We start from the raw sequence: 14013 nt of genomic DNA on the forward strand, positions 1-14013 counted from the left end.
AGTTACAACCACATGACAATAGAAATAATGGAACAGTAAATAAGACCCAGAGGATAGCAACAAACATAGCCAAGATTAGAATAAATAGACGTATGCACACACTCATTCATTTCATTCTTTCTCACACGAGATTAGAAGAGCAATAATTTCTTGAAGGGAGAGTAAGAATAGTTTGATAGAAAGGAAGAATAGTTTGATAGAGACAAAGAATAGTTGGATAATATCGTAGAGATTGAGCGATAGAAAGATAGTTGGATAGAGATAAGATTAGTTGGAGAGAAAGAGAGACTTGCGATCAAGGCGTGGAATCATTGACAAAGAACGACAAGGTCAAAAGCTTACAATCCACTCTAAGTTTCCAAGAGGATAGAATCCTTTGTTTATGTTTTATTTTATTTGTTAAATTTGGCATAAAATGTGTAGAAATGGAAGTTTAGATGATAGATATGTACGTCCAAATGGGTATCAATTATTAATATCGTATTTGAAATGCTTTATAAACCATTGTGGAATAGAAGAAAAGAATTTAGAGAAAAGATGTTGTTAATATCGTATTTCGCACAAAAATAATTAGTTTAAATTCTATTTTTAGAATGTGTTTGCGTACTTTTGTTTACATATGAGATTAATTTCATACATGTTTAACACCTATTATATGTTTATTTTGGTCAAAAGATTGATTTTTAAGATTATTGCTTATAAAAGTTTATCGCTTTTACGAAAGATTGTCTTCGAAAGATATATTAGACAAGTAATGGTTAGCAAGCAACAAAAATGATATCTCTATTTTTGTTTTAAAAGAAAGATTGTATTCTCAAAAGAATTTGTGTTTGAGGGAATCAAGCTAGAGTTAAGCTTGAGGTGGAAAAATTTACCTTTCGGGATGGGTGCCGAATGTGGATGCTTTAGGGAGAATAGTTGCTTTTTCCAACTATTATTTTGTTGTGCATGGCATATACTCGACCGAGTTATTGTTTGAATTATCCATAGAAAAAGATGGAAATTCCTTATTTATACTCTCTATCACATCCTAGTATGATAGCGAATGCTTGTTTCTTAGAATGAACTAGGAAAAATGAAAATGCATATATTATCTAGGCATGCACCAGATTCCCTCTTGCTTTCGAATTCTTTGGTTAAACCAATTCGTGCAGGGTCGGGTATTCTTGATTGACCAAGAATTCCAGGGAAGCGTAAGCTTCAAGGTTGGGCGGAAAAAGTGCCTGATTCTTGTTCTCATCTGCGTTCGAAAGACAGAAGGAAGTGACTCAAACTAAAGATCGATGGATGCATCTTTTTGTATATTCTTAAGGCAATTTGGAAGCCTAAGTAGAAAATAAGAACTTCTTTATATTGGATATTGTATTATTTATGTGCATTATTATGATATATTCGATGTTTGCTTATATCTTGTATAAAATATGCTTAGAAATTGAAATTTTAAGTTTATTTATGAATAAAGCGTAGTTTAGGGTTAGATCCTAGATTGACGTCTTTACAATATACACACACACACACACACACACACACACACATATATATATATATATATGTATATGTATCAATTTATGTATATGTATATATATATATATGTATATGTATATGTATATGTATATATATATATATATATATATATATATATATATATGTATATATATATATATATATGTATATGCATATGTATCTATATATATATGTATGTGTACATATATATGTATACATACATACATATATACATACATATATATATATGTATGTATATATGTATGTATGTATACATATATATATATATATATATATATATATATATATATATATATATATATATATATATATATATATATATATATATAAGTATACATACATATATGTATGTATACATATATGTATATATACATATATGTATGTATACATATGTATATACATAGATATATGTATATGTATATTTATATGTATATATATGTATCATATATATACACATGCATACATATATGCACATATACATATATATACATATTTATATACATATACACATACATACATACATACATACATACATACATACATACATACATGCATACATACATACATACATACATATCTGTGTGTGTGTGTGTGTATAGAGTAGCATGTCTAGTGTCCAATGTGTCAAAGTTGTGGTTCGGTGTTCAGCTTTGAGCTCTCTCTTCCAGTTCAATGGAGGTTGGTTGTATACTCCTCAAGTTAACCAATGGAGCTCAAGTAGCTTCAATGGAGTATACTAGAGTAGTAGTATACCCGAGTTAACCTTAGTAGGTTCACCACATAACTTGATCTCTCCCTTGATCGATCAATGATACCCTTGGGGTTGTATCGAAGGTTGGTGGGAGGGTCGGGTGTTGAGGTAGCTAGGCTCAAACGAGTACTATATCCACCCAAAAATGTTTCTACCCAAGCAAAAAAGAGGCCCCTACTATTCTATGGGCCACTCCGCCATAGAATAGTAGGGGCTCACAGCCAACTACCTATATTACGTACATAATACTAGAGTCCCACCCCCTACTTGAGCCATTATAAGCCAAGGTGGGGGGCCCTACCTATATAAATGAACTGGGGTGAATTCCCTCTCTAATAGTAGGGTTCACTGCCCATAGAATTGTAGGGGCTTAACATAAGTGGGTCGAGTAACTGATGAAAATGCTTTCTCCACAAAGAAGGTTGAATGTCGAGCCGAGCTGGATGGATATTGAAATGAATCAATTGAAGGCGCCCACATTGGTGTGGGTGGGAAGAAGTGGTTGTGTGGGAGGGCGAATATGAATAGGAGAAGATGCCTTTGCCTCAGGTGCCTCCCCCATTTCTCCTGCCTCTGTTGCCTTTGTCTCTACTGCTACCATTGCTTCTACGACCTATGCTACCTCCGCCTTGGCTATCTCTACTGCTACTCTAGCTGTCTTTGGTTCTGCTAGGTCAATTCAATCAACGGGTTTCGGGTAAGATACAATTGGGACTCAACCCGATAAACGAGGTAAATGGGTTCTCTGGCCTTTGGATATGTGGGCGGCTGAAAGATTTGTATTTGGATCTATCTCTGCTAATGGTGATGCTCGATTCTTACATTGGTAATTGGGGCAACATGGTGGGTTTGCTCTTTATGGAACAACATTTACCTTTGGTCTAGTGTCTCGCTTTCTCCGGTCCCCTTAGGTCGAATCGGAGCGTAACACGTGTGATAACATATTCGGAGTGAGTGTAGCTTACGTATTATGTTGGATTTATTTTACCCCCGCTCTTCCTATAATTCTTATGATTATGGTCCCACGTTATGTGTTATATATATATATATATATATATATATATATATATATATATATATATATATATATATATATATATATATATATATATATATATATATAAGCTTTCTTTATATATATTCATAATACAAATTGAATGTTAATTTAAAAAATGGATTCTCTAATATTCAATAAGATTACACATATTTACAAATATTATAGTTAAGATTAAGTTAAGTAATTTAAAAAATACAAAGATTATCAAATACATTGATTATTTAATTATAGTTAGGTTTAATTATAGTTGGTGTTAGGACTATAATTCAATTAGGGTTAAATTTATGTTCAATTAGTTGAGTGTTAGAGTTTAATTAGGAGTAGGGTTCAATTAGGATTAGGACTATGATTCAATTAGTGTTTAATTAAAATTATAAAATAAATTTTTGAGTTAGGGTTAAATTATGATTATAGTTCAAATTTGGATTCAAAGCGGTTAAGTTTACAATTCAATAAAATTTCTTAGACAAATTTTTAAGTACAATAAAATAATATTTAGAATGTTTAAATTTTCTTTTCAAATTATTTATAGTTCGTATCTTTTAAAGCTTTTTATATATAAATAAACATATATATGATATAAAAAATATGCATTAATAATATTATGTTAGTTATCTTCATATAATTTAATAATATAAAAATTGGATAATAAAATAATATTATCAATAATATAGTATATTATATATAAAAATAAAAATTTATATTTAATAATATTATACTATAATTATAATAAATTAATAACAATATAATAATGAAAATACAATAATAATATTGTGGAGATGTTTTGATTATGACTACTTGGATGAATACTAAAAATGTTGGTATGTACTAGTTTGATTGATTACCTATTCATTGATTATAATTAATACAATATAAATTAATAATCCCTTCTATTTACTAATTGTTTGAAAAAAATAATATTCAATTACTATTACAAATCTACACGACAAGTACTTGTCACTACGTGGCACTTGTTCATTTATACTGGATGAGAGTCATTCTAAAAAAGGAGCTTTTATCATAAAGACCAACTTTATACCCAATAATTTTTTTTTAGTTATCTTAACAATGAAAGAAAATTAATGAGAAAACCAATCCTAACAAGTGCACTATATGGATACTTGACACAATATTTAATTAGAGACCATGAGATAATTTTTCCTTCATAAACTTAAGCATCCCCAATTTTCACTAGAAATATATATAAATACAAATATTATTTTCTGCAAAGCTAAGATGGCCCAAAAATATAGATTCTAGACCAAATCCCAAGCTATAAAAAAACCCTCTAATATGTCAGTGTCTGTCTACACTAATATTAACTACAATCAAATGAAACCATTATCAACTTGGTCATTCAAAATCTCTATTTGGTGAGAGATCATAAATATGATTGTCAGAAAATAAAAATGATGACAAATCTACATTTATTATACCTAAAAATCTTATCGTATCCTCCCATACGACCACTAGCTCTTCAAAATAGACGAAAATGAGTACAACTGAGTCTCAATTATCGCCATACTTTGCAAAGAAACAACACCACTATCATCTCTATTTGATACATCAAACCATAAAATAAACCCATACGGAAATGGAAATAAACGACCAAGCCTACCTTTTTTTTTTGTCAAAATTAGTGTAAGAGTCAGTGTGGGAGATGTTGTGGCAACATGATCTGCAACACTTGAAGCAGCCTAAATACACAAATAGGAAAAAATAGTTAGTTTTAAAAGGGGAGAAAAGCCATAGACAAGAAAATCATCACGTAAATACAATGGTGACCTATAATGAAATGACAAATAAAACCACTAGTAGTACACAAACAAATGTTGTTCTCTTTGTCTCCATGATAGCAAGAAATGTTTATGCTACTTATAGCCAAAACTAAGGACAATCCATTACTTGATTGGATGGAATCATAGTCATTTTTGACACCATGTTGTCCTTCCTAAGCTTCAAATTCTCTAATGCATGTATCACTCCACTTTCACTTTACTCTACTAGGCTACTCACATTTCAAATTTAAGGAGATGTTTGAGGCAGTGCATTTGAAGGAAACACCCAACACATTTATTCACAAGTTGACATAGTTGGCAAATTTTATGTTTCATTCACAAGTTGGCATAGTTGGCAAATTTGGAGCCCTACTATTGGACCCCTTTGTGCCAACTATAGCAACTGCTGGTGGTACCACTGGTGCTGTTGGGAGTGCCCTCCTAGCCGATCTATCTAGACTCGAGCTCCTCATCCGTCATCACTGACCCAGTCTCTCGTCCTCTGCCTCCGACGAGCCCTCGTACTCATTCTCTCCCAACGCCCCCGCATCTCCTCCTGCTGCGTCTGGTGGGAAGATCGGTGCTAGGGCAAATCTCTCCCACCACTTCGTGAAGTCAGTAGTGACTCCGACATCATCTATATCCAGTTGTGGATCGATGTCATCATCGTCACTACCCTCGAAGCTGTCCTACACATCCCCGATGGTGGGAAGAGGCCAGTGTCGAGGTCTTAGAGCACTCCTGACTGATCTGCATAGGTAGGAGCGATGAGTGGAACTGTCTACACTTGCCCAAACTCCCTCATGCATCGGTTCTAGTAGTAGGGCATGACCACATAGTTCTACCACCCAAGTAAGAATCGATCTCTCTGCAATTGTGGTAGTTGTAGTTGCTCTGTGACAAAGACCCCCATCTCCCAGTACGGCTGCCAGACGACGTCACTGATCCCAAGTTGTTCGAATGAGATGCGCCAGAAGGTTAGGTCTCTTGTGCACCATGCTTCGCACTGTAGAGGATAGGCATGTGCCCGCAACATGTCCAAGGGCATCGATGTCGTAAATCCTTTAGGTCGAGTGCACATGATGTGCTCGAAGGCCCATACTTGTAGTAGGGTGCACACAGTTAAACTATGATACTCATGGTGCGCGTACCGTGAAGCTCATAGTATAAATGAGCTAACATGTTGCGGCCCCACGCGTATATAGTCTGGCTCTCCTCCATCTCTCTAATAAGTGGCATGTTTCTAGCTCTAATCCTCAGCCATCTGTCAGGACCCGTAGTGCTATAGTCGCTATCATGATGCGCCAGACAAGGGGAATGATGAATCAACCCTAGCCTAGTGTCACAGATACACATGCCCTGTGTTGTCTACTCGCTGACCTAAGGCCCACTCCCACTAGGCAATGAGCTCTCGTTGTGACAGGATCATCTTGGTGACTCGCTCCCCTTTGATGGGAAGCCGCAAAATCTAGTAGACATCTACTAATGTCACATTCATCTCCCCCGTGGGTAGGTGAAATGACATGGTATCAACATCCCAATGCTCCATCAGTGCCTGTAGCATGGGGACATGAAACTAGAACTCAGGGAGCATATACGTCCACCATAAGCCGACCCTGCATAGTAGTCGTCGCTCGACCTATGTGAGATCCTCTAATCTATCTCGAAGCATCTGCAATAGATGCCCCGCAGTGTGCTCCTACATCTTGGGCAATCTCTGCACATGCGAACAACAGAAAAATATTCCATCAGTTTCCTTCATCATCATTTTCAGTGGATGCTAGCGTGCCCAGAAGAAGACATCCCATCTTCTGGACATCAGCGTCTAGAAGGGATGACAACGCATCCTCTGGATGCCAACACTCATTTGGGATAAATGCGCACTAGCAAGACGACAAATCGTCCTCTGGATGCTTGCATTGCGGTCCTTTGAAAAATCCTAAAAACATGCATAAAATGACAAAAATGAGTATGACTCAAAGCATACCTGGTCAGGCTCCTCACCCTTCTCGATTGCGGTGCGAAGCTCCTCGGTCATACTCACCCTAAGCTCTTGTGTGTGAGGCATTTTCGCTCTGGCTCTATATAATTCTGAGCTCGAATGCCTGCAGTGAATAGTAAAAATGACCCTTCCATGGGCCCACTTTTGAGTATATAGGCTAAATTTTTGTCCAAAATGGCTTCTGCCTTCTTTGGGACAATTCTGGCTCGTTTTCCTTCCTGCTTTCCCCCACTTTGCTGGAGGCAAAACATGAGGGGGCATATACTCGCCTACATTTGATTTTTCACTTCTTTCTGGACTAACGCTTCTTAACCATTCTTCTCGCTTGAGTAGCTTCCTCTGTTTTTCGTGCTAACACATTTGTTTGTTTTGTAGCATGTTCTTTGTCTTTTCAGATGATAAATTTTCTTCACAGAAACTTGGGGGGATCGTTTGTGATCGCGGACCTGACCTCTGCAACTCCCGCAGCGTCTCCGAAGTGCATTTATTACTCTAGCCACGTTTATTGGGCGACGTGAGCTTGGAAAATATGTCTTCTAAACTACTTTAGTGGGACTGATCCCTGAGGCTGATCAATCCACTAAAGTGGGGGCTAAATATATAGTGTACTAAATTATACCTGGTGCATTTATGACACTTGTGCATGACGCCTAAGGCACTTATGACGACCTTATGATCGAAATTATAACATTTTGCCATCATAGGACCTTCATTCTAAGGATCATTGTTTAGCCCTGTTAGCCCTTTGGAACCTATTCCCGATGGACGATAGCGTGACGCGGGGATGTTCGGGTGTCGTGCTAATGTCTCAAAAAACCGTTAGATTTCAAAAGTGTCAGTGACTCAAATGCACGCCGATGCATGTCCTTTGGCCCGCATCGTGCCGTAATGGCTCTCCGAGCTTGTTTCGAATTAAAAACCCTTTCCAACTCATTTGGAGGGGTTCCCACTTTGGGTTCTTGGTTCTTGATCTTGGTTGTCTCTTAAGCTCTCTCAAGCTCTCTCAAAAGCTCTCTTTGGCAAGCTCTTGGCTCATGCAACATCAACATAAAAAACAAGCTATCAATACCAACATCAAGCTTCCCGACCTTGTGGTGGCTTTTTACCAATTCGTCTATCAAGTGGGCTTCGTCATGCTCTCAGTGCCAAATATCAAGGAGGGTTTGATTTCCAAACTTACTCTCTCTATTTCACTTTTATGCAATGAGTCCTTTTTATTAATTTACCAATTTGTTCCAAGTTATCTATTTTCCAATCTATACCAATCTGGCTATCCATGGCGGTGGAAACACCTAAGCGGGGGTCTGAATGAGGCAGGCCCCTATATAACCCCAAAATTTTCCCTTTTTTCTGTGTGTGCAGGTACAGGTTTGACCCAGCATTTGGACTCTGAAACGTATTGCTTTCTGGATGTACATACGACAGTGCAACGCACTAGTGTCCTAAACTCAAGAGCTTCCCAAGTTCACTATTTGCTCTATCTTTTTTGCTTCATATTTCCGTTTAAGCGGTTCACAGATTATTTCACCCATATTTTGTACATTCTATACTTATTCATTCGTGTTTGGTTAGCTCGTTAGATAGATAGTAGTTTAGTTGTTTATGTTTCTATTATGTGTTCAGATTGTAAGAACCAGACATCTTTGTCTAGGATTATTTGCTTTAAATATGTCACCTCTATTTTCCCTCATATTTTAAGTACAATTTTGTATGAAATTATATATTTCAATAGAACCCTTAATTTAAATCTAATAAGATAAAAATGTGATCTAGAATGTTGATATAAAAAATTCACACAATAAAAATGCTGAAATAAACAAGAGTTGTGATCCTTTTCTCAAAAAATGAGATTTGTTCTATGTTTAAAATCTTTTATCAAAATAAGAAATTTGTTCTATGCTTAAAACCTTTTGTCAAAACAAAAAAATTGTTTTATGTTTAAGAAATTTAATTATATAAAAAAAAAATCAATTAAAATGTAACAAATAGTTGTTTTGGTAGATCAAATTAGAAAACTAGACTCAGAAGAAAGAACAACAATGAATTTAAGAACAGAAAAAATGATTTACCAATTTATTCATCCAATAAAATTACACGTGTTTCGTATAAAACAGCTAATTTGACAGCTAACTGAAACAGCAAACTGCGCCAAAGACAACAAACTGAACTAATCTAATAACGATCATGACACATCCACATGTTTCTGTTGGAGCATTGATTCCAACAGAGCACTCTTCAATGTAATCTAGATGAAGAGTGATGGTGTTGAAAATTGATTGTGCCGCAGCATAAGATAAACAGCCTACAATTTTAATGAGAACTCTTTCAAGTTTCGAATTTCTGAAGAAGGCATTATTACATTGGGAGAGAAACGAATTCAATATTCGAGGAATGGATAATCTGTGTATCCAACGACAGGATCGGAAGTATAAAATGTTTCTCTGTGATATTTATTCAGAGGCGCATTCAACTCAAATCTTTTTGGCAGATCTGGATTTGCCAAAAACAGTCGCCCATAAACCACTAAATCTGCTTTGCCACTGGAAATAGCTTCGTTGCCATCATCCCGATCATACCCCCCTGCAGCCAAAAATGTCCCCTTGAATGCTTTCCTGAGGGGAATAAGGCTCTTTTCACTCGCTATTGTGGTCTGCGAATTAACAACCCTGGGCTCAACGAAATGTGCATATAAAATGTTGTATTTATTCAGAGCCTCCGCCATGTAAAGCCCCAGCGCCTCCGGATTTGAATCATACGCTTCTGAATGAGCAGAAAATGGAGAAAGTCGAATTCCCACATGCTCTGCTCCGATTTCATCCACCACTGCTTCCACAACTTCAAGAGCAAATCTGCAACGATTCTCCAATGTTCCTCCATAGCGATCGGTTCGATCGTTCACGCTGTCTTTCATGAACTGGTCGAGAAGGTACCCATGAGCCCCATGGATTTCAACACCGTCGAACCCTGTTCAGAAAAGTACTAATTTCAGCAACAGAAGGAACATTCTTTTATTCAAATCACCATTGCCACAGACAAGAATAAAAACATACCTGCATCAATAGCATTTCTGGCAGCATTGCGAAAATCTGCAACAATTTTGGGAATTTCCTCTGTTTTCAAAGGCCGAGGGGGAGAGAAGTCTGCCACATCTTTTCGATTCGGTAAGGGGATCTTTCCAGATATTGGCTTGCTTGTGGACGAAATTGTAGATTGGCCATTAGGCTGATAATCTGCATTGCAATACATATTATACATATAATGTTTGATTTGCATGACAACCACCAAATTGAAAAAAACAGGGGAAAGCATGGAAATACTGACCCACATGAGAAACTCTTCCGGTATGCCATATTTGACAGAAGAAAATCCCCCCTTTCTCATGCACACCCTTCACAATGGGCTTCCAGGCTTCAACCTGCTCCTGCGTCCATATTCCAGGCGTATCTACATACCTGTAATTTGAAGAGAATTTCATATAAGTAAACATTCAGAAGTTTGGAGACAGGAAAAATTAAAATGAAGGTAAGTGGAGTCCTGACCCACCCTTGAGCAGTATCAGAGACCCCTGTTGCCTCTGCGATCAACAAGCCCCCGCGGGTTGTTCTCTGAGAGTAGTATAAAATTGCATGCGGTTGAGGAATGTTGTTGTAGGATCTTTGCCTGGTTAGAGGAGCCAAAACCACTCTGGAAGAGAAAATAAAAAGAGGTTTTGTTAGGGACCAAAAAAAACAATTTTGCTGATGCATCAGAAGTAAAAAAACCACATTTGATTTGAGGAAGAGATACCTGTGAGCCAAATTGTAAGGACCCATTTGGTAGGGTGTTAAAAGCGGAGCTGAGGTGGGCTTAGTTGCAGACATGGTGCTTGTAGAAGTCGAGGCTAAAATGTTTAGGATCTGAAATTTGGGTGAGAAGGCATTGAAATTATTCGGTATATAAAGGGAAGCCCAGGCGTGGTGTGGAATATAAGTCAAAGCATGCAAACGTCAGTACATACGTTTGCATGGTGTAAACAGTAGCAAGGTCGTCACGTCAACGTATGCAAACGTGTGTCCCTATGTTTGAATACTGGTGAAGTGTTAACCGACAATTTTGTGTGAATCGAATATATTGTATTTAGTCATTTCACGTACTTTTCACGTGGTCGGAAAGTTAGTTCGATTGCAGCCCACTCCAAAAATTTGTCACAAGTTTTCAAATTGTGAGAGTCCAACAATGAAAGGTCCATGCTGTTCATTGCCGTTCATACAGTAGGTAGTAGGTAGTTGTGCATCTTAATTTTGTATTTTTCAAAATTCTATGTAAAATTTTTAAATTATTTACATTTTTTTACAGAGTTTACTTGGTGAGTCTTCTGTTTACAACTAAGGTTTCACGGTCACATCATCAAGTATGGTGTCACATCAACACACTTTTTGTCAAGTGTCCAAAATAACTCCCAAAAAAGGTGAGACCAATAGTCATGCAAAAGAGGCCCCTATACTTGTGCAATTGATGTGGCGTCACATGATTGGTTGCTTTTTACAATTAATGCTACATTTCATAGCAATAACAACTTTAAAGTCACAACTATTGGTATAATGTATTGTAATTATTAATATATAAACACACAAAAATTGATATTTTATGTTTCAAACAATAATTTCTATTTGAACTATTATTGGAGCAAAAAGGATCAACGGTTACAATTTAATTTAGTTTAGTGTTAGAGTTATGGTTAAATTTGGTTTAGGATAAGGGTTCAATTTGGTTTAGTCTTTACTTTGGTTTATGGCTAGGTTTTCATTTGGTTTGAGTTAAGGTTCAATTTGGTTTAGCATTCGATTAGGTTTAATGTTATAGTTAGGGTTTAATTAAATTCACTATTAGGGGTTGCTATCATTTTTTAGGGTTCGGGCTATGATTCAATTTTATTTATTATCAAAATTAAGGTAGAAATTGGTTTAAGAGTAGGGTTAAATATGGTTTTGTGTTTAATTAGGTCAGCATTAGGTTTACAATTCAATTTGGTTTAAGGTTTCCCTTCAATTTGTAATTTGGTTTACAGTTAGGATTATCATTCAATAGGGGTTAGTATTCAATTTGGTTTAAGTTTTAATAAGGTTTAAGATTACGATTTAATATGGTTCAACTTTGGTGTCAGAATTAAAATTTGTTTAGGGTTTCTTAGGAAAAAAAAATAGTTTTAGGGTTCAATTTAATTTAAGATTATTATTCAACTATATAGATTACAAAAAAATTATAGGTTATATTATTAAAAATTTTAGGACCATAAATATTTAATTGTCATTACACATTTACTTCAAAATTCTAATAACAATTTTTATGTATTTATTTAATTTCTTAAATATTTATTACAAGAATTATTAAAAAATATTAAATAAATTCTTAATAAATTTGTATTATTTACTTATTTCCTAATGATTTATGTAAGAGGGATTTCATTCTCCCTTACACCTATAAATGATTAAAGCAAATTCCTATCTAAGAACATTGTATGCTTATGTTAATAATTACAAACACTTTTAGTTGAAATTGTATTGAAAAAAATATCAATATTTTAAATCACAATTTTATAGATTTTTTCCTTATGCTTTTTATGACCTATCCAATATCATTAACACGTGAAACACTTAATTTTTTTTAAATTTATATCATTCATCAAGAAAATGGTGTAGCTTCCAAAGATTTCCAAATGCATTGAAAACCTTTACAACTAGCTTACATATATTTGATTTTAATCTCTCTCTCTCTCTCTCTCTCTCTCTCTCTCTCACACACACACACACACACACACACACACACACACACACACACAAACAAATATACACACACACACACACAAACAAATATATATATATATATGGAACGGGTGGATCCACACCGAGAAACAGGCTATCGAACTGCTGGAAGGGATGCTGCTACGTATGAAACTACTGCCCTACTATTCTAAAGGGGTGCTGCAGTCAAGCCTTGGTGCTTGCAAATATATATATATATGGAACGGGTGGATCCACACCAAGAAACAGGCTATCGACTGCTGGAAGGGATGCTGCTACGTATGAAACTACTGCCCTACTATTCTAAAGGGGTGCTGCAGTCAAGCCTTGGTGCTTGCCCCTCCGCTTCCGGTTCGATTTGGGCTTTTTCGCGCCATATTTCGATTTGCCCCTTCTCTGACCTGGAATTCCCAACGAATCCTTGACTCCCCGAATACGATGAGATTTCACACCCGGTAGATCTTTCACTCTACCTCCCCTGATCAACACCATAGGATGTTCCTGTGGATTATGACCTTCGCCCGGAATGATTGGTATATATATATATATATATAAAATACGTCGAGAGATATCCTTCTGAGGCACCTATTAGAGTTTAGGGTACATGATAAAAATAGGCACCTCGAGAAGGATATCTCTCAACGTATTATATATATATATATATATATATATATATATATATATATATATATATATATATATATATATATATATATATATATATATATATATATATATCTGTGTGTGTGTGTGTGTGTGTGATTAAAATCAAATATATGTAAGCTACTAGCAGTCGCGGTGCAACATGGGAAATATTAAAAAATTCAAAATAGAACTATATAATATTATATTATTAATGTTTGTTGCAATAATATGTAATAATATTATTGGAATTATTATTGTTATATAGTTCTATTTTGAATTTAATATTATTATGCAAAGAAATATGAAATTTTATATATCTTGCAAGATTAAAGAAATATACTAAAATGTAAGATATATTAAATTTTATTTAATTATAATATAAAATTTTATTAAATGGTTAGTTAAACGGTTAGTATTATGGTTATGGATAGGCTTAAGGTTAAGGTTAGTATTATGGTCAAGGTTAAGGTTTACAT

The 14013-nt window shown here is 35.3% G+C and overlaps 1 protein-coding gene across 1 annotated transcript; it reads right to left on the minus strand.

Moving 5' to 3' along the window:
• Window positions 1–9211: 9211 nt before the first annotated feature.
• LOC131874668 (putative 12-oxophytodienoate reductase 11) lies at window positions 9212–11030 on the minus strand. Its single transcript, XM_059218537.1, has 5 exons — window positions 10899–11030; window positions 10656–10796; window positions 10434–10564; window positions 10163–10342; window positions 9212–10076 (listed from the first exon to the last, which is right to left on the minus strand). Exons 1-5 carry the CDS (start codon window positions 10970–10972, stop codon window positions 9490–9492), a joined length of 1113 nt encoding a protein of 370 aa, XP_059074520.1. The 5' UTR covers window positions 10973–11030; the 3' UTR covers window positions 9212–9489.
• Window positions 11031–14013: the final 2983 nt, after the last annotated feature.

The sequence above is a fragment of the Cryptomeria japonica genome, chromosome 3 (assembly GCF_030272615.1).
Source record: "Cryptomeria japonica chromosome 3, Sugi_1.0, whole genome shotgun sequence".
NCBI lineage: Eukaryota > Viridiplantae > Streptophyta > Pinopsida > Cupressales > Cupressaceae > Cryptomeria > Cryptomeria japonica.